Genomic DNA, 25,503 nt, shown 5'->3' with positions numbered 1-25,503 from the left:
TTAACTACAGTGTTATATAATAATGTTTGTAATTGTGAAAAAGAAAACAAACACAACTATTGACCAGGCATTTAATACAAAATTTGATACAGAGTTGGTTACCCCTGTAATTGGCATACGGGTTGCCAATAGCTCAGAAAATGTGGCATGCGATGAAAAAAAAAAAAACAGTGCATGAGTGAGAAGGAAACATCAAGCATGTCAAGGTCATGATTGTCCAAACTCTCAGTGTCCAGTAAAGATATGTGAGATCATGAGATGAGATAGACTTTGCACAGCATAATATTTGTACAAGTAAGTCTAAACTCAGTTCATGTAGTCTCTGTCACGTCACTCTATCCATGATGCATCGCCATCGATTATACGCGCACTCTGCGCGTACTACAATGTGATGATTGTATACGAGGAAACAGGACGGTTCGCACCCTTTCAATTTCGGACCCGTGCACTTTCGCCCCTTTCAATTTCGCACCCGTGCACTTTCGCCCCCTTTTTAAACCGCGGGTAATGTGCTGCTGTTGATTGATGATGCACAATCGATCGCTTCAACTCCCGGCGGTACAGTGGGGTGTTGTATGTGTATAGTATTGGTTGACTTTTGAGTGTTGATTGTCTGTGTTTGCAGTACCGGTACTGGGTCCAGCGTGTACAAAAGCAAATAGTATGTTGATGGACTCTCCGGTTCGATTGAATTTAATAGGCCTATATTATTAATTTATTACGATTCATATATTAAATGTGCTTCGACTAAAGATTGGCATTCATTATGTTTTTGATTTGTTATTTTGTTTTACTTAGGCCTATTTTATTTTATTTCATTTCTATTTTATTTTATTTTAAGCCTATTAATTATTTTTATTATATTATTATTATTATTATTATTATTATTATTATTATTATTATTATTATTATTATTATATTAATTATTATTATATTATTGTTATTAGAATTATGTTATCTTATTAGTACTTTATAATAGGCTATATAATTTAGTATTCAATTATTTATGGCCTATAAAGTATAAAATTTATAGGGCCTAATATTGATATGGCCAAAAATATGATGGCTTATAATTTATAATTTTATCCCATCTTTATGTTGCGAATTGATCTTCTTTGACATGACACTAATGGAAAAAAAATATTTAGCAAATTTCTCAAAGACAAATGCGCACAAGCAAAACAAATGCCTGCAGCAGCTTTGCGATAATGCTGTGCCGACTTTCACCACCTTTCTTCACCGCGAGTATTAGCTGCCAGCTGCCACTGGTACGTGAAAGCGCCGGGCGTGACATGGGTTCAATCAATGCAATGGTAGCCTCACGGTGACTAGGCAGTAGCACGCATATATTCGTCCCAGAACACACCCCGTACCGGATCGATTGTTGCTTGACAAGTCTCGAAGACCCACAGCGGCCAGCGTGATTGTATAAAGTGTGACTCCTTCAACCCATTATGTAATGAATGACTTACTGAAAGCTACCGGGTATGGTGTGGGTCCAATCAATGGTAGGGTACCGTAAACAGACACGCATAAAAGTGCCATATGCCTCTTGACGTACGATCGTAAAATATTATTAATCAGGAAAGTTTTCTGTTCGTTTTAATGAGAAATGTAAATAATGAACCAAATGTTTTAACTTTTATGTCTTTTAATGAATGATGTATTTTGTCTGTGTTCTTAATTAATTTAATATATATTTCTACAAGTGTTACGTAAATTGTATAAAACAAAGAAATGTAAATACTTTTAATGAATTTTGATATATTTGATGTATGATTTTTTGATGTTTATGCATTTTTATGTTTTTAAAAAATTCTTACATATATAGGGCTTATGTATAATTCTACAAATTGTTAGGGCCTATGTATATTGTTTTTATGACACAGAGCCCCTGTAATAGCAGATTTATCTGAAAGATAGCCCTGTATAAATATGGTTTTAATAAATAACATAAAGTAAATAAACAAATTTGTGGAAAAAATGCTATCCAATTCTGCATTGTAAATGATTGACATTTATGTGTTCATGATTCATTTTGTTTACTGGCCTGTCAATCACGGACTCATTATGACGACGCTTTATTAACACCACGGCACATCTTATATCTTAATCTGCTAAATATGCCGACAATTTTAAGGCGGGATGTTTGAACTCAAAGATGTCAATAATGTAATATAGCATCTATTTCTTAGATAATAAAGATCGTGTAAAGGAGATGAATTTCTTTCTTTATTTTTCTTTTCTTTTTCCTTTTTTTTCGTTTTTATAGTGCCTTTTTTTTTCTTTTTTTTTAATCAAGAAAGCTGCTTTGTCTTTTGAACCCTGTTTTGTTGCACGTTGCTGCACATAATAAACAGTTTTAAACAATCAATTTATTTCTATCAATTAGATTTGTTCAGTTCATCTTAATTTCTTTGGATTTCGTTTTTTCTTTCCCTTTCTTTCTTTATTTCCTTTCTTTCTTTTTTCGTTTGCATGATCAGGCTATAGGGGTCCGACGCATAAATGACATCTATCTTAAAGGAGTATTTCGTGATCCTAGTATCATCTTTTATGACATTTTTTAGTAGACATGGTAGATATGCTTGAAAAAATCTTATTCCCAAAATTTCAGTTGATTCCGATTTTGCATTATGCGTGTTATGCATGACTATAATATGTGTATTACACTGCTCCATAGGCCACTGTTGTAATTTCGTTCTGGTACACCAGAACGTAATTCAAATTGACGATATTTTGCTAGACAATTAAATCTGCAAGAATTATTTTTTGGACATAAACATTATGTAGCCAGAGGTTTCCAGTGGTATAAAAATCTCAAATTTTTTGAGAAAAGTGAGGGGATAATAATAATAATAATACTAATAATAATAATAATAATAATAATAATAATAATAATAATAATAATAATAATAATAATAATAATAACTTTATTTAACACGGTAAAACATGTTCAATACAATATTGATCTTCCACATGTCCGTGTGGATATTAAAACATTATTAAAATATAAAATATAAAAGTTTGTTAAAAGATAATTATAATGCAAAAATGTACATAGACTAATACAATATTTCACTAAGAGACAAAAAATTTATAATAAATGAATATGATAAAAATAATCTGCATTCATCCGCATATCATTGTTATTCTTCTTCTTATTATTATTATCATATTATTATCATTATATTATATTATTAAAGGAGTATTTCGTGATCCTAGCATCCTCTTTTTATGACATTTTTCAGTACATATCCACGAAAAAAGCCTATTCCCAAAATTTCAGTTGATTCCGATTTTGCGTTTGCGAGTTATGCATGATTATGTGTATTACACTGCTCCATAGACAATGCGTTGTAATTTCGTTCTGGTGCACCAGAACGAAATTCAAATTTCACGATATCTTTGCAAAACGAATTAATCTGCAAGAAATATTTTGTACATAAACATTATGTAGCCAGAGGTTTCCAGTGATATAAAAATCTCAACTTTTTTGAGAAAAGTGGGGGATGAGGCTGTGGATCACGAAGTGCCCCTTTAAGTAAACTTTGTTTATATTATTAACATTGTTATTATTATTATTATTAATATTATTATCATATTATTATTATTATCATCATATTACTGAGAAAAAAAAATCGTTCCTCTATTTTGTTATAAAATATCCTTTCTTTCCTTCCTTCCCGGGTTTATCATGACTTTGTGCATGCCCGACGGCCCCAGCACTATAAAACATACTACGCCGCGACCGCCGGAGTTCAAGCAATCGATCGTGCATCAATCAACAGCAGCACAATACCAGCGGTATAAAAGGGGCGAAAGTGCACGGGTGCGAAATAGAAAGGGGGCGAAAGTGCACGGGTCCGAAATTGAAAGGGTGCGAACCGTCCAGCATTCGTATACGAGATGTCTGACGCGTCACAATAAACACAGCTTTCAACAGCTGTATACGATCCAACCGCGATCGTACATCATGTACATGTATCACATATTTCAAAATACAACACAAATGCACGACCTTCAAAAGTTCAAGGATATATACTATAAACCAATCACCAGTGCGTTGGCATGGTTGGCTTCACTCCCGCGTTACACACGGGCTGCATCATGCATGGCGTACATCACGCAGTGTACGCTAAAAAGTCACACTATGTTCATTCAATTGAAAGTAGAGTTATCCTTAAAGCTATAACATTTGCTGAGGAGGACGCCCTCAATATTTTTTTCAAAATGCTGTTTTTTTACACGATTTAAAGGAGGATTTTGTGATCCTACATGTAGCATCCTCTTTTTATGACATTTTTCAGTAGATATCCACAAAAAAAGCTTATTTCCAAAATTTCAGTTGATTCCGATTTTGCGTAACTTGCGAGTTATGCATGATTATGTGCATGTGTGTATTACACTGCTATATAGACAATGTGTTGTAATTTCGTTCTGGTGCACCAGAACGAAATTCAAATTAGCGATATATTTTGCTAAACGAATTAATCTGCAAGAAATATTTGGTACATAAACATTATGTAGCCAGAGGTATCCAGTGGTGTAAAAATCTCAATCTTTTTTTGGGAAAAGTGGGGGGATGACTCGAGGCTGTGGATCACAAAATGCCCCTTTAAATGTTCAGGGCCCGGGGGTGCCACTCATATACCATTGCATGTTGTCATCACTGACCAGACACTTTTATTTTTCACCCAAAACACTGACATGCCCAAGGGCTGAAAGGTAACCCTTACCACTGACCTGCTATGAAAAAGGATACCCAAATCACTGACCACAGCCATGGTGCAAACAAAGGTACCCATATCACTGACCTTACATGTCCCAATGACCCTTTTCACTGACGAAGGTAGAAAGCAATATTTACCTAGTTTATTTCCAATCCCTTTACATACAATTTCTGTTATAATATGAAATAGCCTGGAATATCATCCTTAACACAAAATTGTGGTCATACACAACAAACAAGCTGCAATCATTTCATTGGTATCCAATTAGTACAAGTACATCCTGTCATGACTTAGTTGGTGTGAGAAATGCATCGTCTAAGCAGTGAAGCTTACCAACTTTAAGCTTATCAATTGGTCATGTGTGTGCCGAATTTTGCACCCTCTGGACTGGTGTGTTTTTGAATGGTACACAACCCATGCACACAATCGGAAGTAGAAACCGGAGTAGAAAGCAAGAAACATCAGCAAAAGCGATGAAAAACGTGATTGCATTTTCTTAATAAGCGTAGCTATTTACCTTTGATTCCAGTGCTGACTCCCGGGCGAATCCATGATCTGCGCTAAGCTCTGAAATCTGAAATATAAAGCACTTTTTTTCTTCTTTTAACTTCGGTTTTGCGCGGGTGACAAACAGCGATGGCAAATGTCACTTCACGATTTCCAAAAGGCATGGTTCCTGTCATATCTGGTTCAGCAGTCAAGCGTATGTCGTAATCCATTCCGATTACACAGTATCTGTACCTTGTACAAAATTAAGTAGTCTCTCGCCCGTCTCTCACGCAGCCCGCTTCGGCAGCATGCACAAACATCACCGAGTTTTAATCATGGTACAAGACGGGCACAAGACTAATATATTACACTTACAGACCCGGAAGTAAGAAGTTGTTTACAATCAGGAACGAAAACAGCGGCTGACGTCAAATGCTGGACTTTGATTTTTCATGAACCCAAAACGCCGACATATCTATTGTAAAAAGGTACCCTTTTTCCAGAAAACACCAAAATTGAGACCCTTTTCGCGTCCCGCTGGAGGCGTAGCCTATGCTTAAAAGATACCCTTTTACCGCGAAATTTTGGTCGGTGATGACTTCATTGACGGTTCAACTGGCACCCCCGGGGTTCAGGGTACTTTTATTTTGCATACTTTTGCCCTGAAACTTGGGTCAAAGTGTTTATAATTTGTTCTAATGCATTATAAAGTGAAGCCACCCTCTAATTTGCATAATTAATGAGCTAATTTGCATAAATTTTTGCACAAATTATGTTTGTGTTAAAACTTGATTTTTGAAAAAAAGTAAGATTTACGGTAGGCCCCTATAATTTATTAATTAATGTGTGTATGTGACATTGAGACTGAAGATACCGGTACCCAAATGTAATGAATAAAAGCACATAGCATAATAAATATAATGAAACCTTGAAAATAATGAATAATGAAATAGTTGCCTCATGAGCTGAAAAAAATGGGACAATAAACTCAGCATTGAATTTCAAGGGCCTAAATACTTGTATTACATGTTAATACCAGAAAAACAGCAGCTTTTATTTTTCTGTGACCTACAGTATATATGTTTTGTTTGTTTTAGAATGGATACAAAATTTTCCACAAAATAAATTTTTTTCCTACCTATGTACCGGTACCATACCTAAGTTGTTGTTTTTTCAGTATTGCACGAAACAAGACATTATTTTTGTTAGGCCATAATAGCCTTGAGTCTAAATACTTGTAAAATAAATTTAACACTAAGGGTGGTGCAATAATTATGTGTACCCCGGGTGGTGAATTCTCAAAATGGTTTGCCAAAATTGCTTGCCCCCCTTTGGCCGTGCCAAAAATATTTGCCCCCCCTTTCGACGTGCCAAAAACCTTTGCCCCCCTTTTGACGTGCCAAAACATCTTTGCCCCCCTTACACATGCAAGATTTTGGGAACCCGAATTTAAAACCTTAAATTGTCTTATCATATAATGCGAGAGCAGAGAGCAGGAAATTTTGCATATTTTTTTTTTGTTGCTAAAGTTTTCCTACGTTTTTTTAGGGCGTAATATAAAATGGTACCCAAAATATCTGTGCCAAAAATTGCTTGCCCCCTTCGACCTGCCAAAAATCGCTTGACCCCCCTTTTGACTTGCCAAAAATGCTTGCCCCCCCTTTTGGCCTGCCAAAAATCTTGCCCCCCTATAATTCACCACCCGGGGTACACATAATTATTGCACCACCCCTAAACAAAATGCACTATATTTCAGGTTGGAAGAGAACATGGGTGACGAATGGACTGCGATTGCCAAGGTGTATGATCCATTGAAAGCAGGTAAAATTCAAATATGACATCTAAAAATCCTGTATTGTGTTTTGGTTTACTTGCTTGGTATCTGACGGGGCTACTCACATATAAGTTACATGTATTTGTTCTAATGGGTCACTTTTTTGCAAGAAAAATCGTAAACATGAGTCCCGATTTGAGAAAAATTGGTCAAAAACTGTGAAATCGGCCGATTTTAGGTTAAAAAATCAAACATGGGTCACAATTTGAGAAAAAAATCCCGAAATATGGGTCGGATTTGATAAAAAAATTTAGGTAAAAAATCCTAAATATGGTAAGGGTTTGGAGTTCAGCGGCACACCCCTGCCAAAATGTAATAATGTACCGTACCCGGTACGTGTACATGTATGTGGGGGTGTATGTGTACGTGTATACATGTATTTTGTGTGCATCTTTTCAATTCCTGAATCTTTTCTAATTGAATTATAGTATACCCAATATCCCAATTCATTTCCACACAAATTATTGTGTTTCTATCAATCTATTGCCAACTAATTTCAGGTAGCATCGATGGCACAGATGACAGGCCACATGATAGAGGTGTCCAGAGAGCAATGCTGGTGAGTTGGGTAGAACTAAAACAATTTAATCTTAACTAATTATCATGCACATATTTTTAGGGGACTTGGGGGGTGCGAGCCCCCCCCCCACCCCCGAGTAAAAGCTAGGGGCAGAAAAAAAGAAGGTGGCGGAAGAAGAAGGCTGCAAGAAGAATTATTTAAGAAAAAGGGCGGGGCAGAAGGGATGGCAAGAAGAATTATTAATGAAAAAAGGGCGGAAAAATATGGAAATGGTTTCAAAATTCTTGAGTGCCATCGTGGCTGGAAGAAAATTGGGTCAGTCTTTTTTGGGGCTGTTACTGAAAGTTGGAATACGTTGGCAAAGTTATGTAATAGTCAGATTAATTACCATAGCAATAGGTGAACACAATTTTTGAATATACAGCGCTGCACTGGTACTTTCACGCGGTACTTCTGCATTGACCCATATCATGCTAATCACTCGCACCTGTAAAGTTAAGTATCTTTGAAAAGACCGGTATTGTAATCAATCTATGATTGTAGACATACACAGGTGATGAGTGCAATATGTCTGTAGCATAGCCCGATATATTCAAAATTGTTTTCACCTATCGCTATGGTACATGTAGTTAATCGGATTTATTAGGTCACTTTGACAGTGTATTCAAACTTAGATGACACCTCTTGTCACTTTCAAAGACTGATTTGATAGATGAGATAGTGCCCTGTTCACTTTACAAGCGTATTGGTAATAATGTATCACCTCCATCGCGATCTCCTGCCCCCTCTTTCTGATCCATGGTGCCTCACGTATCCATCTTCAATAATTGTAGTTCATGTACATTTAGTATGTTTTTTCTAGGACTGAACTGAACAACCAACTGTTCTTAAAAGAACATTGCTTTCTTTTTTCGAAATGCTGGCAATTTTTTAAAGTTTAAAATGTCAAAAAAGGGTTGAGAGAAACCGTGTATGTGACATGATCTGGTTCATGGAGGCCAAAGGAGACATTTCGAAAAATTGAGTTACTAACTTACTATAATTATTACAAATCGGAGACCTATAGCATACGGTACTTGGTTCTAAAGTTGTGAAGGTTTGTGATGTCTAATTTCTTATGTATTTTATTGCTTGTTTACTCCATATTTTTGCCTTAATCTCAATTTTAAATTTGCAGCCTTTGGCCTCCATGGACCAGATCGTGTCACACATAACACCTTGATGGACTTACATTAAGCACATGTACTTTACTCTATTATAATTATATGACATTGAAATATAGTTCAAAATTTCAAGATATTTTTTATATGTTCCAGCTATGGTGACACCTTGTGCTGTCATGCTGGACCGGGCGCTGGACAAATACCATTCACTATCAGAGGAGGTTTGTGTGTGTACAATCATGCAAGGCAGCAAATAAACATGCATGCATACAGCCTTAATTTGCTCTGAATTGAACAGGGCACCTATCTCATCAAATCATTCTTTGAAAGTGACAGAGGTGTCATCTAAGTTTGAATACGCTGTCAAAGTGTCATCTATTAAAAGTTGGAATAGGTAATAGCATGTATTACTTTCAACTTAACAAGTTTGAGAAAGCTGACTGGTGATCATATGTTTAATGTATGGTGTTTTACAGGCCAAATACAAGCCAAGAAAAGCTCAACTGGACGGTGATCCTGACTGTACATTGTTTGTAAGCCGTCTCAATCCTGACACTGATGAAAGATCACTCTTAAAGGTAACTTATATTTAGGCCAAGTAAAAAAAACATGTATATCGCCAAGAAATCTGAAAACCCAATAACTTGGTCATATGGATATTAACCCTATAACCCTGACCCTAAATCTAAACTTCACCTTAGCCTAAGCCCGAATCCTAACCGAAACCCTAACTCTAATCCCTACACTTGCCCTAACTTTATTCCTAGCCTAACCCTAATATAAAATGCCATAAACCCTAACTTTAACCCTTTTCGGACTAATGACCCTTTGGACGTATAGGTTGTTTCTGTTTGTAGCACCCACAGAATTAGAGAAAGAGAAATCAGAACTTAATCGTCATCTCTGTACATGGCGGTACAAGCCCGGGGTTTAGGGAGTCCCGGTTCTCCTTCTTTAATTCTGTGGTAGCACCAGATAACTAAAAACTGATGACGGTTTCATGTTTCTTTTTTACTTCCAGGCATTTCAGAAGTATGGAGACATTGTAACAGTAACAGTGGTGAGAGACATTGTGACTGGCTTCTCAAAGTGCTACGGGTTTGTTGAGTTTAAGAAGGAGAAATCTGCCATTCGGGCTCGGCAAGATGCACACGAAGACGTCGTTGATGAGAGAGTCTTATTCGTAGATTGGGAGTTCTCAAGATCATTACCGGGATGGGTGCCGAGAAGACTAGGTTGGTTTTATGTCATGTGTATCTTTGTATTTGTACTCTTCTACCAGGTTGTTATCATCATTTGAGTTACCCCTGTGCACTTCTGTGATAATGCAATAGAACAAATAAACCTGAAATAAATTTTGGTTCTGACTGAAATTCCTGATTATGACAGAGCCAGAGGAATCCTCAGAGTTGAACTCAGTACCTGGTTGGATCAAGCAGTTGCCTGCCTCTTAGCTCTAAATTGAAATGATCAGATGACAAACTGGTAGACACTTTACTCAAGTTTATTATTGTGAGAATGTGTTTTTTGAAAAGTTGATTATCAATGATCTTGGAGAATATTTAGTGGAATCCTGTAATTTTCAAACACCAGTCCATTATTCACTTGGATGAAATAAATAAATAAATAATAAATGTAGACATTTATATAGCGCTTTATGCCGTAAACAGCCTCTAAGCACTTTACATTTATTCCGCCGTCATTAGAATATGTCGGAACCACGTTTGCAGCCTACAAGTGGCGCAGGGTCCATCAGTATAACGACTGTGACTACCCCTAACAGCTTCCCATTGCACCTGGGTGGGGTGAGGCAAGCGAGGCAAAGCGCCTTGCCCAAGGGCGCAACATGGTGGTGGGACGGGGAATCGAACCCACGCATGTCGAGCAAACTCTCAGATTATGAGTCCAAGGCCGTAACGACTGAGCCACCGTGCCCTCGTAATGACTGAGCCACAATGTTATCTAGTATTTACTAAGAATAATAGTTTGGGAAAATCTGAAATTTGGAGTTCATTTTTGTGATCGAAGATAAAAATGTGTTCATATTCCAAGATACTGCTTTTTAGGGGTGTACCCATAAACTAAACAATGAAACCAAAACTCAACCGCCGGTTCCGTGCAATTTATATTGTTCTAAAGAATGGGAACCGGCGGTCAAACTATGGTCAAGTTTTGATTTCATCCCCAAAGAGATTTTTATGCCTTTTAGGGATGACCCATAAACTAAGCGATGGAATCAAAACTGGACTGACGGTTGACCGCCGGTACCGTCTTGTTTCTAATGTTCTAAACAATGGAAACTGGACAGAACCTCTGGTCGAGTTTTGATTTCATCCCTAAAGAGATAGACTAACCACAAACAGCCAAAGTCCCAGCAACACCCAATTATGAGGGCCGATCGTCACACACACATACCGCATATTTTTATGGTCTTTCACGTATACGTAAAGGCTGGCACACAATGCTAGCATGATTGTTAGATACACACAATCGACCTTCATGAATATTCAACAATTCACAGCATACAAATTAAAGCATGGGGACTTTGACTGTTTGTGATTCGTAAATGTACCTTAGCTGTATTGCGACAAACTAGCTAGTCAGATGGGTAATTTTACAGTGTTTACCATTTCAGTTTTGCAGGTGTATATCCACTAATTAATGTGTTTTAATTGTTTTGCTTCATTAGGAGGTGGCTTTGGTGGCCAGAAGGAATCCGGTCAGCTTCGTTTTGGTGGACGCGATCGGCCATTCAAGAAACCTATCAACCTCCATCATAAAGGCTCCTATCAACCTAGGGATGTACGTGGTTACGCCGATAACGAGGACAGACACAGACATAGAGACAGATATGACGAGGGAAGAAGAGACAAAGACAGATACCAAAGTAGGGACAGAGACAAGGATAGAGAGAGAGACTCTAGAGACAAAGAGAGAGAAAGAGACACTTACAGGGACAGAGATAGAGACAGGGATAAGGACAGAGAAAGAGACACTTACAGGGACAGAGATAGAGACAGGGATAAGGACAGAGATAGAGACAGGGATAAGGACAGAGACAGATATCGAGATCGAGACAGAGTAAAGGAATGGATTAAGAATGAGAAAGATGAAGACAGAGAAAAGGACGAAAGAAGAAAAGACAGAGGTGGACGCTATTGATGCTTTATTTTAGCAATTGAAAAATTTGGCTTCCTCCTACCTTGGGTTATTACTGTGAACATGTGGGAAACCATGTAGATTTTGGATAAACATGCCTGGGTGTGCAATATTATTATGACACGATCTGGTCCATGGGGGCCAAAGGCGGCAAATTTGAAACTGAGATAAAAGTAAAAATATGGAGTAAAAAAACAATGAAATACATAAGAAAATAGACATCAAAAAACTTCATAACTTTAGAACCAAATATGCTAGACCTTTGGTGTTTTCAGTAAATGATAGCCTATTGTATGTATAATGTAATAATTACAGTAACTCAATTGTCAAAAATGCCTCCTTTGGCCCCCATGGACCAGATCGTGTCACATATGTTCACCATTATTATATGTTCACCATATGAACATGCACTTCCAAGTGACCTTTTAAAAATGTTGCATGTGGAGTTTCTAGAATAATACAAGTAGTTACTAACCATCGTTTTATCTTTTCAGTTTCTGTTTCCGTAACCGTATCCGTTTTTGTAAGTCATTGTTATTCTGAAGTGGTAGTCTCCCAGGTGTGACCAATCTTTTATTCTAGCCTTTTGTTAGTTACTGAAAATTTGAAGCTCGTGAATTTCAGTTTTCGTTTTGGTAAGTTATATTGATTTTTTACATAAAACCTTGAGATGTGCGGTTGGGTGCTAATCTAGACAAAAGAAGAGTCTAAATTTTACGGTCCTAAATTCATGCGGTAAATTGTATGCGGCTTCAATTGACTTGTGTTTGGTATATATGCACTTACGCCTAGCGTAAGTGGCTCGTAAAAATTGTCTTGCATTGAAATATATACTAACCATGTTGCCAAGTTATAAGCAAAAGTCTTTCTTATTGGCGATGAAACAGCGTCTGAAATAGTCAAATATCTCCCAATGAGGGCGTACAAGTGGTGATTTGGTAATCATGTTTTATATTGAAATGCAATACAAAAGAATTGCATTGGAGCAAAGATAATGTATTCTATTCATTCGTACCAATGGCAAGCTAATCTGATAATTGGTTGGGCCTATATGCATGACTCGGGTTTATTTTAAATGTTTATTTTTGCAGAGCTTATTTTTAGTCATGGATCATACTGATAAATTTCGCAAGGGGGGGGGGAGGGAGGGGGAGATACTTGAGACTGAACAAGTGAGAGTGGGAGGGTGAGGAAGAAAGAGAGGAAAGGGAGAGACGGAAAGCCTAGAAAGAGAAAGCTCGAGAGGAGAGAGGGACCGGGAGGGAGTGGGGAGCCTGATCATGGGGGGGGCAGGAGGAAGCAAAATAGGGAGATAGATATTGATACGAGGGAAGTGCGACACTGTGGCCTTGCACAAGTGCAATGGGGGTAGCGACAGGCTCATAAACGGACCTTTTGTGATTGAAGGGCTTATTTTCAACGTTTTTACAGAAAAAAAGTGCACATTATCATTCAGATTGGCATGCATTTTGTTAAATTAATATAGATCAATTTAGCAATGCAAAGACGAGAGGGCGCTAGACCATTAAAAACATCGGTCTTGTCTCTCCCGCTTTTATTGACATAGGCATCTGACTCATCTGCTTCTATTGAAAATAAGCTGATTGGTACTTGAAAGTTAACAATGAAGTCAGATTACAGTAAACTTACTGAATCACTTCCGTTTTCGTATCTGAACAACAGACTTACCGAAAATGAAAAGATAAAAAGACCCTAAGTTCTACAGAGATGCCAGTGACTTGCCAAAATATTCTGGAAATAATATGGACAATTGCAAGCCATAGGGAGCCGGGGTCCCTTTTAGATATTTAAATATTTTAAATATTTTTGGTGACCCCCCCCCCCCCATTTGTTTAAAAATCAACCAGAAATAATTGTAGCACTTGGCTCCCGGGACTTGGCTCTTGGTCCAGGGAATTTATACAAAATTTGGGAAACCTAATAAATTGGGAAAGTGGCATTTCTGGTTCTACATAGTCTGCAAACTAAGAGCAGCAAAGTCTGTGCTTTTAAAAGAAATCAAGGGTATAATGCATTATCCTGTACACAAAAATAAGGCGTCTGAGGCTGTAAAAACTTAACTTATTTGAGGCCACACGTTTTGAACTCGCCACCCAAAAAGGGTGGTGGTGTTACGTATTTTCAAATTGTGATCTGTTCAATTCATCATACCTCGGCTAAACAAAAAGATTATGTCATGGTTTTGGTCTCATTTAAAAGCTAAATAATACCACTAAATAACCTGTAAATATGAACAATATAGCTTCTCAACTAACGGAAGCTGTGGTCGATTGAATTGCGAGCAGTCAGGGTGGTGGAGGAGGGGGAAGCGGAGGAGGGGGAAGCGGTACACACAAACTCTATGGGAACGCGACGTTTCACGTGTGTAACTTGAATAAATTCACTGCTACAAGGGCTATAAACTTGGTTTTGGTCTTAATTTACAGATAAACAATTCTGCTAATTGTTTTTAATCATTTTAAACTCTTACTGTTTGATTTAGTCTATAAAATTCAAACTTTTACGTACAAAACCACCCGTTTTCATATCAAACACTGTAGTAAGTAATGCGGATGTCTTCAAAATCTAAAAGTTGCTGTAAAATTTTTATTACTTATCCTATCATAGTCAAAGTATACATTTTCTGATAGGAAATTTGATGAGGAATCTAAATATGGACTTACTTTTCCTGTATGGGTTAGGGGTAAAATGGTTCAGTTCAAAATATGATGAATTGTAAAAAATTCTAACATACTTTGGGACACCCTGTATTCGAGATTACCAAACAGCTGTGATTTTTTATCTTCCAAAGTCTGTAGGCTCCCCTATCTTCTAACTAAATAGATGTTATTTACTTTCAGTTTATTACTGCAAGTTAGTAATAAGCAATGCATTAAGTAACCCCTTTTTGTATCAGGAATTTTTTTATTCCACCCTGTATAACTTCAAGGTCACCCTGTATAATGAGTTGAAATATGTATTGTTACATTCCTTATGCCTTCAGCTTTCCAAAAATGTATACTTTTGCTAGTTTAGGGTTGTTAATTGTGGAGATATTCTAATGTGAAACTCGATTGGTGTACAAATTCATATATTTGCGATGTAACACTACGGGTGGCGAGTTCAAAACACATGGCCTTGAACTTAAATGTGTTTACTGCCAAGGACAATTTTTTGGATGTGAAAGATAATGCCATGCAGACCCCAGAAGTTTCTAGAGTCTGTGATAATGCTACACCTTTTATTTCTATTCTATTACCATGTTTACCCAAATATTATTGTTTACTTAAAGGTGGAGCGAGTACGCGTAGTCAAAGCATACAGCGAGTATTACTGAATATTGTAGGCGTAATCAAGCGTAATGATTTGTGTAGAATGTGTTTCGGTGCTTATCATGCTTTGCTGTAGGCTCTTGTGTGAGGAGAACATGTGTTCTTTGCCCTGGCCACTTTATTGTAAGTTAAGGTCTTTCATGTGACGCGTTTCAACAAATCAGTGCGCAATTTTGAGTAATGGGTGGTGGAGGTAATAGAATAAGACAATAAATTTTGAGATCTATCCTTACAAAATAATTATGTGAAAGCTTTTTTTTAACAAGGAATATAGTTGTCTCTATCATTGTTCATTTTGACTGCTCAGTGCCAGAAGTGGGTAAGTGCAATAGCTGCCATGTGCAGATGAATCATGAGTAAAATATAATGTGTGCAAATTGCCAAATGTTCACAGGGCAGCTAATGCACTTACCCACTTCTGGCACAGCGGAGTCAAATTTACTTCTTTGAAAAGAGCAGTGTACACTTTTTTTCTTAAAAAACTCCCCCCCCTCCCAACATCAAATGGCGCACCCTAAGATGACTGGGAGCTACGTCGAAGCTGTAACTCTCCCCTTGGTAATGGGGAGTAATTACTTTTTGGTATGGGTTTATAAAAAAACACAGTACTTGGATTAACAGGATGCAGAAATGCGAATAACCATGGAATCGCCCACATACTAACACCTGACACCCAGTCTATATTCCAGAAAAATACAGCACTAATTTTTTTTTTTTTTTAGAAAAATGTCCCATTTTGCCAAATGAAACAGCTAAATCCTAATCCTTGATTTAGTTCTATTGGCAATGAAAGTTAAATTTTTGGAAATGAACAACCAAAAAACATGCGATTTTTGTATGCTGTGACAATCAAGGCGAAATACTTGTACAAAGACCAATTTCAAGTTTCACATAATTTTTGGAAACATATTTTCTAATCTTTTTCATGACCATTTTTCAAAAAAAATTGGAGCCAACTCTAAGCCTAAGTTTGAATCTTAAGACTTGTGCCAAGTCTTAGAATTTTGGAACTACAATGTACAATATTGTTAGAAAACATGCAAAATTACATGTTTGGGGGATATTTTCCTTCAAATTGCAAAAATATTAAAATGTCTTTAAAATCCCAGTTAGTACTTTTAATCCCAGTTAGTACTTTTTAACAAAAGCTAGGTTTCATTTGACCACAAGGGATATTGATTTAATCCAAAAATTAGTTTTCTGGAATAGGTGGTAACAAATGAAATAGGCTATTCCACTTGAAGTCCACACTACTCCTGTGGAAGATTTGGGAAATATCTTCCACAGGGGGAGTATGTTTTTCAAATGTAATTGGTTAGGGTTAAACATTTTGAAACCCATACTCCCCTGTATTATAGCTTTTATACCTAGATGTCTTCCACAACTGGAGAAGTATGCAAGTTCCCCCCTGAATACTTTTTAAAATAAATCGAAAAATATTTGAAGAAATGCAAATGTGTAAAATGGTATGGGTAGCCTTATTTGTTTTACACATAATGGTCCAAATTATAGCTTCACACGTCATTGCGTTTGGTCACAATGGTTCCTTATGTAAACAAAAGACACCGTTTTTAACAGTGTTAAAAAGTTGCATCTGAGTCCATAGGAGTCAACTCTCAAACAATACAGTAGGCCAGGAATATTCATGTGTTTGTTAAAAAAACTTAATATTTGTTTTTCTTCTTTTTTCAAAAGCAAAGCAGGTTCTCTTTAATGATAAATGGCTGAGTTGGGCGGGATTTGTACTGCTGTGAGAATAAACCATACATCGCCAGTAGTTCATTTTAAAAGTAATTTTAAAAATGCCACGTTTGCCCGATTTCCTTCACGGTCGACCAATAGGTTTGCAGGATGGAAATGTACCAGTGAAAGAAATTGCTCGTCGTATGGGAGTTGCACCCAATGCGATTGAGAACAAAATTTCAGGTTACAGAAGAAGGGAAAAATCTCGTGGACGTGTCACGTCTGTTCGTCAGGACATGTCAATAGAGAATTTGGCTGAAACCAGCAAATCGCCTGTCCCTGCCCAACACCACTAAGATTTCTGGTACAGAGGATCAGCATAGAAGTATTTTGAATATGTGTGAGTTTGGTTATGGTGGCTTATTTCCCACATGGTAAAATTTAGGTTGGTATTAAGGACAATGTTGTGTGTATTTCAATGGGAAGTTGGCATAACTCAGAAACAACAAGGAGACGAGTCCTACCGTTTGAAATGTGTTCATTTGGCCCATAGGGGTAAGTGATTTTAAACAAAATCTGAGAGGGTGACCAGCCAACCTTTTCTGAAAATTGGTTGAGTTGATATGGAATGACTATTCTAATTAAAACTCATACTCCCTCTCTGGAAGACTTGGCTAAATCTTCCACAGGAGGTAGTGTGGATTTTAAATGGTTTTGGCCCAATGTGTGTGCCTTTATGGGGGGGTACATTTGTAATTACCTGCAAACAAGGATACACACATCACAAGCGAGACACGCCTCCAACCGTAGGCGTCCTCGGTTGCATGGATATAACCAGGGTATCGTAAATAACGATAATAAGGAAGTTGTCTGGTGGGGTAGGTCCAAGGTGTGTCGATTGAAATCAGGTGTGTGTCTTCTCGGTTAGATCATATGCAGAATGAGGTTCTCGTTTGCAGGTATTTACAAACAGGTGTGTGTAGCTACGGTGTGTGTAGCTACATTGTGGGAGTAGCCTACAGATACGTACAAAGCCACATTGTGGGCATAAATTGACCTTATGGGCGTACCCCACAGAGGCACCTCCTGCAAATGGCGTTTTAACACCCATAGGGTTTACAATTGCCCCTACAATTTCGTTTCATACCAGTGTTTACACCAAAAAATGCCACTTTGTACGTATTTGCATTTTGCACATACACCCATAATACCCCCCTCCCCCATACAGCTCGTTGGGTTGGGTGGGGTGCATTTGTAAATACCTCCAAACGAGAACCTACATATGGATTATACACACATCACAAACGAGGACACACCTCCAACCCTGGAAATGTCTGCTGAATATAACCAGAACATCGCAAATAATATAAAAATGCATTTAAAACGGGTCCAGTCCACATTATTATAGGGGTATAGGACGGGCCACAGTTGGATAGTAAGTGGTCTGGTGTGTTTCTGAGGTCCACGGTGTGTCAATTAAGAACAGGTGTCCAAGTCCTCAGTTAGATAGTATTAAATCATATGCAGAATGAGGTCCTCATTTAGAGGTATTTACAAGTAGGGGTGTGTGTGTGTGTGTTTAAACGCATAGGAACAAACCAATAACTAACACAGAACAAATCACTTGAAGTCTTACACGGCTACATTTTATTGACAGAAACTGAGAGGCAATTTCAAAAGTTCAGTTCAAAGCGTTTGTTTACACGTAAGTCATCTTGTGAACTTAAAACTTCTGGAACTGCTTCTTCTCGGATCCTGGGGCCTTGGTAACTTTGAGGACATTGAATTTCACTGTCTTGCTGAGTGGTCGGCACCCTCCTACAGTCACAATATCGCCTAGTTGCACATCCCTGTGAAATAGGAGAAAAGACAAAGGAGAAAGGGTTTAGATTAGTGAGAAATATACTACTTTAAAATAATATTATTATCACATCACTAGCTTTCTTATTCAACTATAACAATTTGCCAATATGGGTAAATGCCAACTGACGAATTGTTTGGTTACCAAAATTAATTGACCAAACTTGCTAGTTATACATAATAGTATACCACCCATATTAAATGACAGCAGATCATTGATAACATACGACTACATCTGAGCTTGAACATTGCCTACAAAGATCTAAAACTGTGTTCTTTTAATATCAAAGACTGTATCAGTTAAGCCAAATAAGGCATTGGTCATCAAAGATAATTCAGAAGACCATCGTGAGATACCATCATTTACAGTCCAGTGTTTGATTGAATATTCGCCAGCAAAGTATTATGTGTAATCCGATTATCACTATGACAACTGGATCACGCTTTTGAGTTCTGCACCACAATCGAAATGATCGCAACACAAAGTCTATAGCATGAACTACTAATTCCAAAAGGTGCGTGATCCAGTTACTTGGGAGTTATGTAATCACTTCGCTGGCGAATTAACGACTTAATTAATTAACAAACAGTAAGACCCGCTCAATTTATTTGAAACCTGCATCAACTTGATCAAAACAAATTATTTACCTGAAACACGGAGACAGATGAACGGACATGTTCTTGTGTCTCTTCTCAAATCTATTGTACTTCTTGATGTAATGGAGGTAGTCTCTCCTGATGACGATGGTCCTCTGCATCTTCATTCTTGTGACGATGCCGGTCAGGATTCGACCACGGATGTGTACATTGCCGGTGAACGGGCACTTCTTGTCAATGTAGTTGCCATCTTTGGCCTGGAGGAAAACAAACAAATGTTATAGTTGAGTTACTAAATATTACTACTACTACACTCTACGGATTTCATCCTAGTTATAGCGGGTATTTAATCTTTTAGAGTCAGCATCGCTGTGTCTCCAATGAGCAGCAGAAATTGACAAAAATAAATTCACTTGTAACAGAGCTGGGGGGGGGGGGGAGGTTACAGACACATACGGGTTACCGGAAAGTGCGGAAACCAGAATTTTATTAACACTTACCTCTCTGGGTGTCTTGAATCCCAATCCTACATTCCTGACCAAGCGCTGTGCCTTTTTTCCAGAAGCAAGAAGTCGCTTCTTGTTCTGGAAGATTGTTGGCTGTTTCTGGTAGGCTTTCTCGTTCTGTCAAAATGCACACAAAATAAACGAACATTAATTCAATACATTCGATTTGGCTCTTTTTAAACCAGTTGATAGATTTTATGTCGTAGTGTGACTGATTAGATAATAACATGCAAATGAAAACCTGTAGAGCAGAGTATGATGGACCAAATCTGAGCATGTACCTTGGGTAAATGTACAACTGAGTTCTTTATCAAAGACTGTATCAGTTTATTAAGCCAATTAAGGCATTGGTCATCAAAGATAATTCAGAAGACCATCGTGAGATACCATCACTTACAGTCAAGTGTTTGAATATTAACAAATAGGCATGGCCTATAGACTTACACAAAATATCTGAAAGATGTCCTATATCTCACTAAAAAGCCCATGTGAGCCTAAGTAGCCCAGGAATTAACATCTTTGTAAAAAATGGCCCCTGAAAAAACACAACTTTAAAAGGCTGAACACAACACAAATGTCCAAATTTTGTACCATAAGTTCATTAGGCCAAGTAACAAAAATAACATGTATATCGTCCCCGCCCTCACCGATTTTTGGAGATTTTCAAATATTTTTGTTATTTTTCCTATTTGCTCCACTTTGCAATTGCAATTTTACACAGAAATGAATGGTAAAAAAATAACACAATAACAAATAATAAGGACCTCCCTCACCGATTTTTGAAAAAGTCCGGACGATATACATGTTATTTTTTTTACTTGGCCTTACTGTACTTTAGATCCACCCCCAATTTTCTTTAAACTTGAATATGGTTCAAATTTTTATGTTTTCTGCCATATTGAAGGTTTTTGAACACAGTCACACTCGAACATGTGTAAATTGACCATTCAAAGTCTTGATGGAGCATGAACGTTTGATCCAGTGGCTACACTGCATCCATCAAGGTCATGCGTCATGAATTGGGGTATCGGAAAAGGTGGAGGTGTTACTTTTATTTTTCGGGACATTTCACCCCAGATCTCAAGAATGAGGAGGGATACTTAAAGTAACTAGACTCAGTTTTGGTCTAATTTTGCTGCTAATTTATGTACCGGTACATGTATATATGCAAAGTCAGGGGTGGAGGTGCCTTTTAATAGGTGCCTATGGTTGAGGCATGTGTTAGAAATATTGATTTTTATTGCCTCCCGAATTTAATTTTACTGCAAATAATCATAGGCCGGGATCATAGGATCATATTGAAGAATGAAGATGTAAATTGGCTGTTATTGTGAAAATTGTATTAGCAGAGCATGGACCAAATTAGAGCGTCCACCTTGGGGTTTATCCTTAGTGTAAGAGAGCACGAAATACTAATAGGATTAGAGTTAGGGTTAAGATTTAAATAGGGTATATAAAGGGTTAGGGTAGGATTCAGGGGTAGCGCTAAGTTGCTTTTTGGGGTCCCGGACTCACCAAAATAGAGTTGGGACCCCCTGTTTTTAAATTTTCTGCAAGTTCAGGGGTCCCTGCAGACCCCCAGTTTTTCAATTTAGGGCTATTGCAGACATACTATTTATACTGCATTTGTGCAATTTGGGACTCGCCAAACTCTACTCCGGACCCCCTACTTTTAAATTTTCTGCAAGTTCGGGGGTCCCTGCGGACACTAGAGTTTTTGGTTCTAGCGCTACCCCTGGTAGGATTAGAGTTGGGATGTTTGGTGTTCTCTTACACGAAGGATACACAGCACCTTGGGTAAATGTACAATAGAGTTCTTCATCAAAGACTGTATCAGTGAAGCCAAATAAGGCATTGGTCATCAAAAGATAATTCAGAAGACCATCGTGAGATACCATCATTTACAGTCTTGTTTGAATATAATAACGATCCCTTAGACAACAAAAAAACAACAACCTTGTTTTTACGTGTCGGACAGGCTTACTTGGATAGGTTGGTCATGAAACTCTATTTACTATCTTAATATACATTTTTGAACCATGCGTTTTACTTTTTGCTATATATATGCACTGAACTGTTTATTTTAAAAATATCACATTGTTCTTACATCAACATCCATTTTTAATCATTAACTTCAAGCATTTTAAGTATGGTACCGGTAGTCTTTTCCAGCACATTCTTACAGTTTAATCATGTGGGGTGATTTTTGGCAGGTCGAAAGTAGTACGAGGAACCCATACCGTACTTAGCTCTGCTAGTACGGTATGGGAGGATCTGTATGCAGAAAGCGAGTGCAACGTAATTTCAATTAGAGCAATTAATAAACAGTACAAGGCTCCAGAAGCTTAAATATCTGCATGTTTGTCATAATATTAATTACACGGGTTGTTGTACTTCTTACCTAAACGTGCATGGCTGAAATTGTAATTAATACTCCATTATGAATCCAGAAAAAAATAAGTTTCCAGAGCACACAATTTCAATGAAACTTCAACTTTTAATGCCGTAAATATGAAATATCACATGATCAGCTGTCACGCGTGGTACATGTCAGCGCTTACGTCATTGGCTCTGTGGCAAAGCGATGGCGTCACTTTGTTTATAGGCTGTTTTGTGACTTTGATTTTAGTCCCGTAAGCTTGCACGCATCGAATTTTTTAGATGCGTTTTCATCTTTTTTGGTGATTGTACATACAATGCAGCATATGGTTCTTTTCATAAGGAACGCAGGATTAGTTTGATGAACAATTTAGAGTGAGTATATGTGCATTTTACTGACAATCGACGCACTAAAACTGAGATGCCTCTTCTGTGCAAACTTAAAATAGGGCAGCATCAATAACGAAAATGTCATACCGATAAATGACACGTCTGTTTTGCCCGGTTTTTTTAAGTTTGCCTTGCGAACTAAGGTCGAAAGAGGTGGGGTGGGGTGGGGTAACGATTGTTCTTACATCAACATCCATTTTTAATCATCAACTTCAAGCATTTTAAGTAGTCTTTTCCAGTACATTCTTACAGTTTAATCATGTGGGGTGATTTTTGGCAGGTCGAAAGAGGTGGGGTGGGGTGGGGTAACGATTGTTGGCACAGATGTTTTCAGCACTCTTGCACTGTTTCTATATACCCGTGTAAGAAAACGTTCAAAAATAGGTTTTCAATTCCTCAAAATTTTGCACGTGTTCAAACTTCTTGGGGGAAGATTTTTGGCAGGGGGGGTAAAGGTTTTTTGGAACATTCATTAGGTATGCCAGGTGAATTCAAATTTGCCAACAAACTGCATCATTTTATATATCAAATTAAAGCCCTTGAGTAAAGAAAGCCAACACTGAAAACCTTTTTGTCATAGCACTTTCCGTAGCAAAGTTACATCTTGTCAAAGATTGACTTTCATCAAAAAGATTCTGCTAGCAAAATTCCCCAACAGCATTACGGGGGTGTTTCTAGATCTTAGTCTCATGACGATAGCACCTTTTTTAATGGAACTGCTATCAAAATCTCTCTGAAATTCCATGTGCGAGTCTCTAATCACCAAAAAAAATCATATAATTTGGGTCAAGTGAAGTATAGACAACATATTTATGAAGGTTTCCTTCTTAAAAAGCTTCTTTTTAATTTCAATGTAAATTTGAATTGCCGGTTTAGGCCATTTTGACTGACTAACAAATGTGTTAACTTAGTGCCGTACTATTACGCTATGTTTTGTATTGGCGAGGATGACGATATTTACATCCTGAACTTGCAAACGGCCACAATGTGTTTTACTTGATATTTTTCACCCCTAAATAATCTGGTATAATTCCCTGCAATACCCTATATGTGACGAGAACTTACTTATCTCTCGAGCGCAATACTTCAAGCTTCTGGATGGGCACTGAAATGTGCACAAAAATCAATTTCTTGCGCTCTCACCTTGAAATTTCTTGCTCATCGCGAATCTTGTTTGCATGGACAACGGAAATAAATATGGCCGACCCGTATTTAGCATTAGTCTTCAACTGCTACATACGGTCATAATGAGAAATGGCCTTTTCGTTCCACTATGTTTACTAGCTTCAAAATCATGGCGGAAGACTTAGGCTAAAACTAAATTTATACTACATCGCTGAGCGATAGCGATTTTTTTTTGGCCAATGAGGTAGACCACTTTTTGTTACATTGGAAAAAGCGCGTATCTCATTGGTCAAGTACTGATCGGCGATAGGAGTATAAATTCAGCTTAGCCGCGCATGCTCATATGCCAGTTTAAAAGTAAATACTCGAGCATGCGACGAGAGAAACTGCGCTGAAAATGTAACTACAAATTGTTTTTTAAAGGAATCATATGCGTCGATTGTACACCCAAACCTCGTATTATATACAAGCAACAATTTGGAGTGGTTCATATAAATGCAGGTGAGACAAGTTCAACAAAAAGTGACATAAATACGGTGAAATACCACCATGGACTTTAGCATTGTAACCACTTCAGTCGCTATACAGATGTTGTATTGCGACTGATTATTCGGTCTAGTGTTAACTGAGGTTTCCCTGTGATACCTACAATGTCAATGGGGGAGCAAAGCTCAAGCAAGTTCAGGCCAAGCAAATATTTTTTGGCACAGCCGGGGGAAAGCTGCGAAAGCAATATTTGGCAGACCATTTTGAGAATTAACAACACTGGGGTACACATAAATATTTGACAGCCTTACGGAGTAACTGAGGCTACAGCAACTGAGCTATGACTGTGTCAGTCATGTGAGTACATGCAATGCATGTTACATGTGTGCAGAATTCTGCTCGCGAATGGACACGATACAATCGATTTTGAAACTGAAAATTCTCATCGTATCTATCACAATTGACTTTTTCAAATCATGAATTCGGTAAACGGATGTTAACATTTCACCTATTTGATACAATATTGGTTAAATTACGAAAGGAAGTGGTGATAAATGAACTTTAAACACCGGCCACATTTCACACGCACCTGATCTGCCATTTTGACCAAGGAAAAGGACGATGTTCAATTATAGAAACACTACTTCCCTATTTAGAAAACATATGTCTTAAAACTGCTTAAAAATCATAATTAACATTTTATTTGTGTCAGATACATAATACTTATTTTCAAAAGTATATTTTTGAGGCATAGAATAATTAAATGTTCTGTAGTATATGAAATAATTTTAAAGAAAATCTTTTTAGCAATTAAACAGTCAATAAATTTCGCTGGCTTTTCAAAAGTGCATCCAATAGCGTAACAAAGAAATTGCACGGAATCGTGCACATGGTGCGATTAATTTGCATGTTGCCCAATCGGGCAACCAATCACTGGGACCGAAAGTTTAATATCTTTTGGGAGAGATGACCCAGACCCGGGGGTGGAAAGCCCGGGGGTCACTCCCATTGTGGCCTGTACACCATCCGCGATAATAAAAACGCGTAAAAAGGGTACCGTAAAATGGGGTAACTTCGGTCAGCGGGGTAACTTTGGTCGGTCAAATATATTTTTTTAAATAGTCATATTTTCGTAGGCCTACAGCAATATTGTTTTTAGTCATATTTGGTGTCAATTTGTTAAGAAATATGTTTGGAAGAAATAATAGTCGCTCATGTCCAATTTCCTTGAAATTTACGAAAAAAGC

The 25,503-nt window shown here is 37.5% G+C and overlaps 2 protein-coding genes and 2 non-coding genes across 4 annotated transcripts; 1 reads left to right on the top strand and 3 right to left on the bottom strand.

The window, feature by feature from the left end:
• Positions 1 to 177: 177 nt before the first annotated feature.
• On the top strand, positions 178 to 12,366 carry LOC140136838 (U11/U12 small nuclear ribonucleoprotein 35 kDa protein-like). The gene is made up of 6 exons (XM_072158437.1): positions 178 to 294; positions 6,979 to 7,043; positions 7,557 to 7,615; positions 9,216 to 9,317; positions 9,761 to 9,974; positions 11,429 to 12,366. Exons 2-6 carry the CDS (start codon positions 6,992 to 6,994, stop codon positions 11,899 to 11,901), a joined length of 900 nt encoding a protein of 299 aa, XP_072014538.1. The 5' UTR covers positions 178 to 294; positions 6,979 to 6,991; the 3' UTR covers positions 11,902 to 12,366.
• A 6,171-nt stretch (positions 12,367 to 18,537) lies between these two features.
• On the bottom strand, positions 18,538 to 24,952 carry LOC140136837 (small ribosomal subunit protein uS17-like). Its single transcript, XM_072158436.1, has 4 exons — positions 24,846 to 24,952; positions 19,871 to 19,993; positions 19,422 to 19,627; positions 18,538 to 18,763 (listed from the first exon to the last, which is right to left on the bottom strand). The coding sequence occupies exons 1-4, from the start codon at positions 24,855 to 24,857 to the stop codon at positions 18,637 to 18,639; spliced, it is 468 nt and encodes a 155-aa protein (XP_072014537.1). The 5' UTR covers positions 24,858 to 24,952; the 3' UTR covers positions 18,538 to 18,636.
• Positions 19,061 to 19,141, bottom strand: LOC140138500 (small nucleolar RNA SNORD35). The gene has a single exon (XR_011857025.1). It is a non-coding gene; the product is annotated as a small nucleolar RNA SNORD35 (small nucleolar RNA).
• LOC140138501 (small nucleolar RNA SNORD35) lies at positions 21,701 to 21,782 on the bottom strand. Its single transcript, XR_011857026.1, has one exon. It is a non-coding gene; the product is annotated as a small nucleolar RNA SNORD35 (small nucleolar RNA).
• Positions 24,953 to 25,503: the final 551 nt, after the last annotated feature.

This window comes from Amphiura filiformis, chromosome 17 (genome assembly GCF_039555335.1).
Source record: "Amphiura filiformis chromosome 17, Afil_fr2py, whole genome shotgun sequence".
Taxonomy (NCBI): domain Eukaryota; kingdom Metazoa; phylum Echinodermata; class Ophiuroidea; order Amphilepidida; family Amphiuridae; genus Amphiura; species Amphiura filiformis.
Note: the sequence above shows the minus strand (reverse complement) of the source record. Positions and strands in the feature narration are given on the sequence as shown.

Excerpts from the sequence above, each read along its gene's own strand:
- LOC140136837 (XM_072158436.1), bottom strand. Across the intron at positions 19,628-19,870 it reads GATTCAAGACACCCAGAGAG|GCCAAAGATGGCAACTACAT; the intron begins GTAAGTGTTAAT and ends GTTTTCCTCCAG. Across the intron at positions 18,764-19,421 it reads CATCTGTCTCCGTGTTTCAG|GGATGTGCAACTAGGCGATA; the intron begins GTAAATAATTTG and ends CCTATTTCACAG.
- LOC140136838 (XM_072158437.1), top strand. The coding sequence starts at position 6,992 with ATGGGTGACGAATGGACTGCGATTGCCAAGGTGTATGATCCATTGAAA. Across the intron at positions 7,616-9,215 it reads GTGTCCAGAGAGCAATGCTG|GCCAAATACAAGCCAAGAAA; the intron begins GTGAGTTGGGTA and ends GGTGTTTTACAG. Across the intron at positions 9,975-11,428 it reads ATGGGTGCCGAGAAGACTAG|GAGGTGGCTTTGGTGGCCAG; the intron begins GTTGGTTTTATG and ends TTGCTTCATTAG.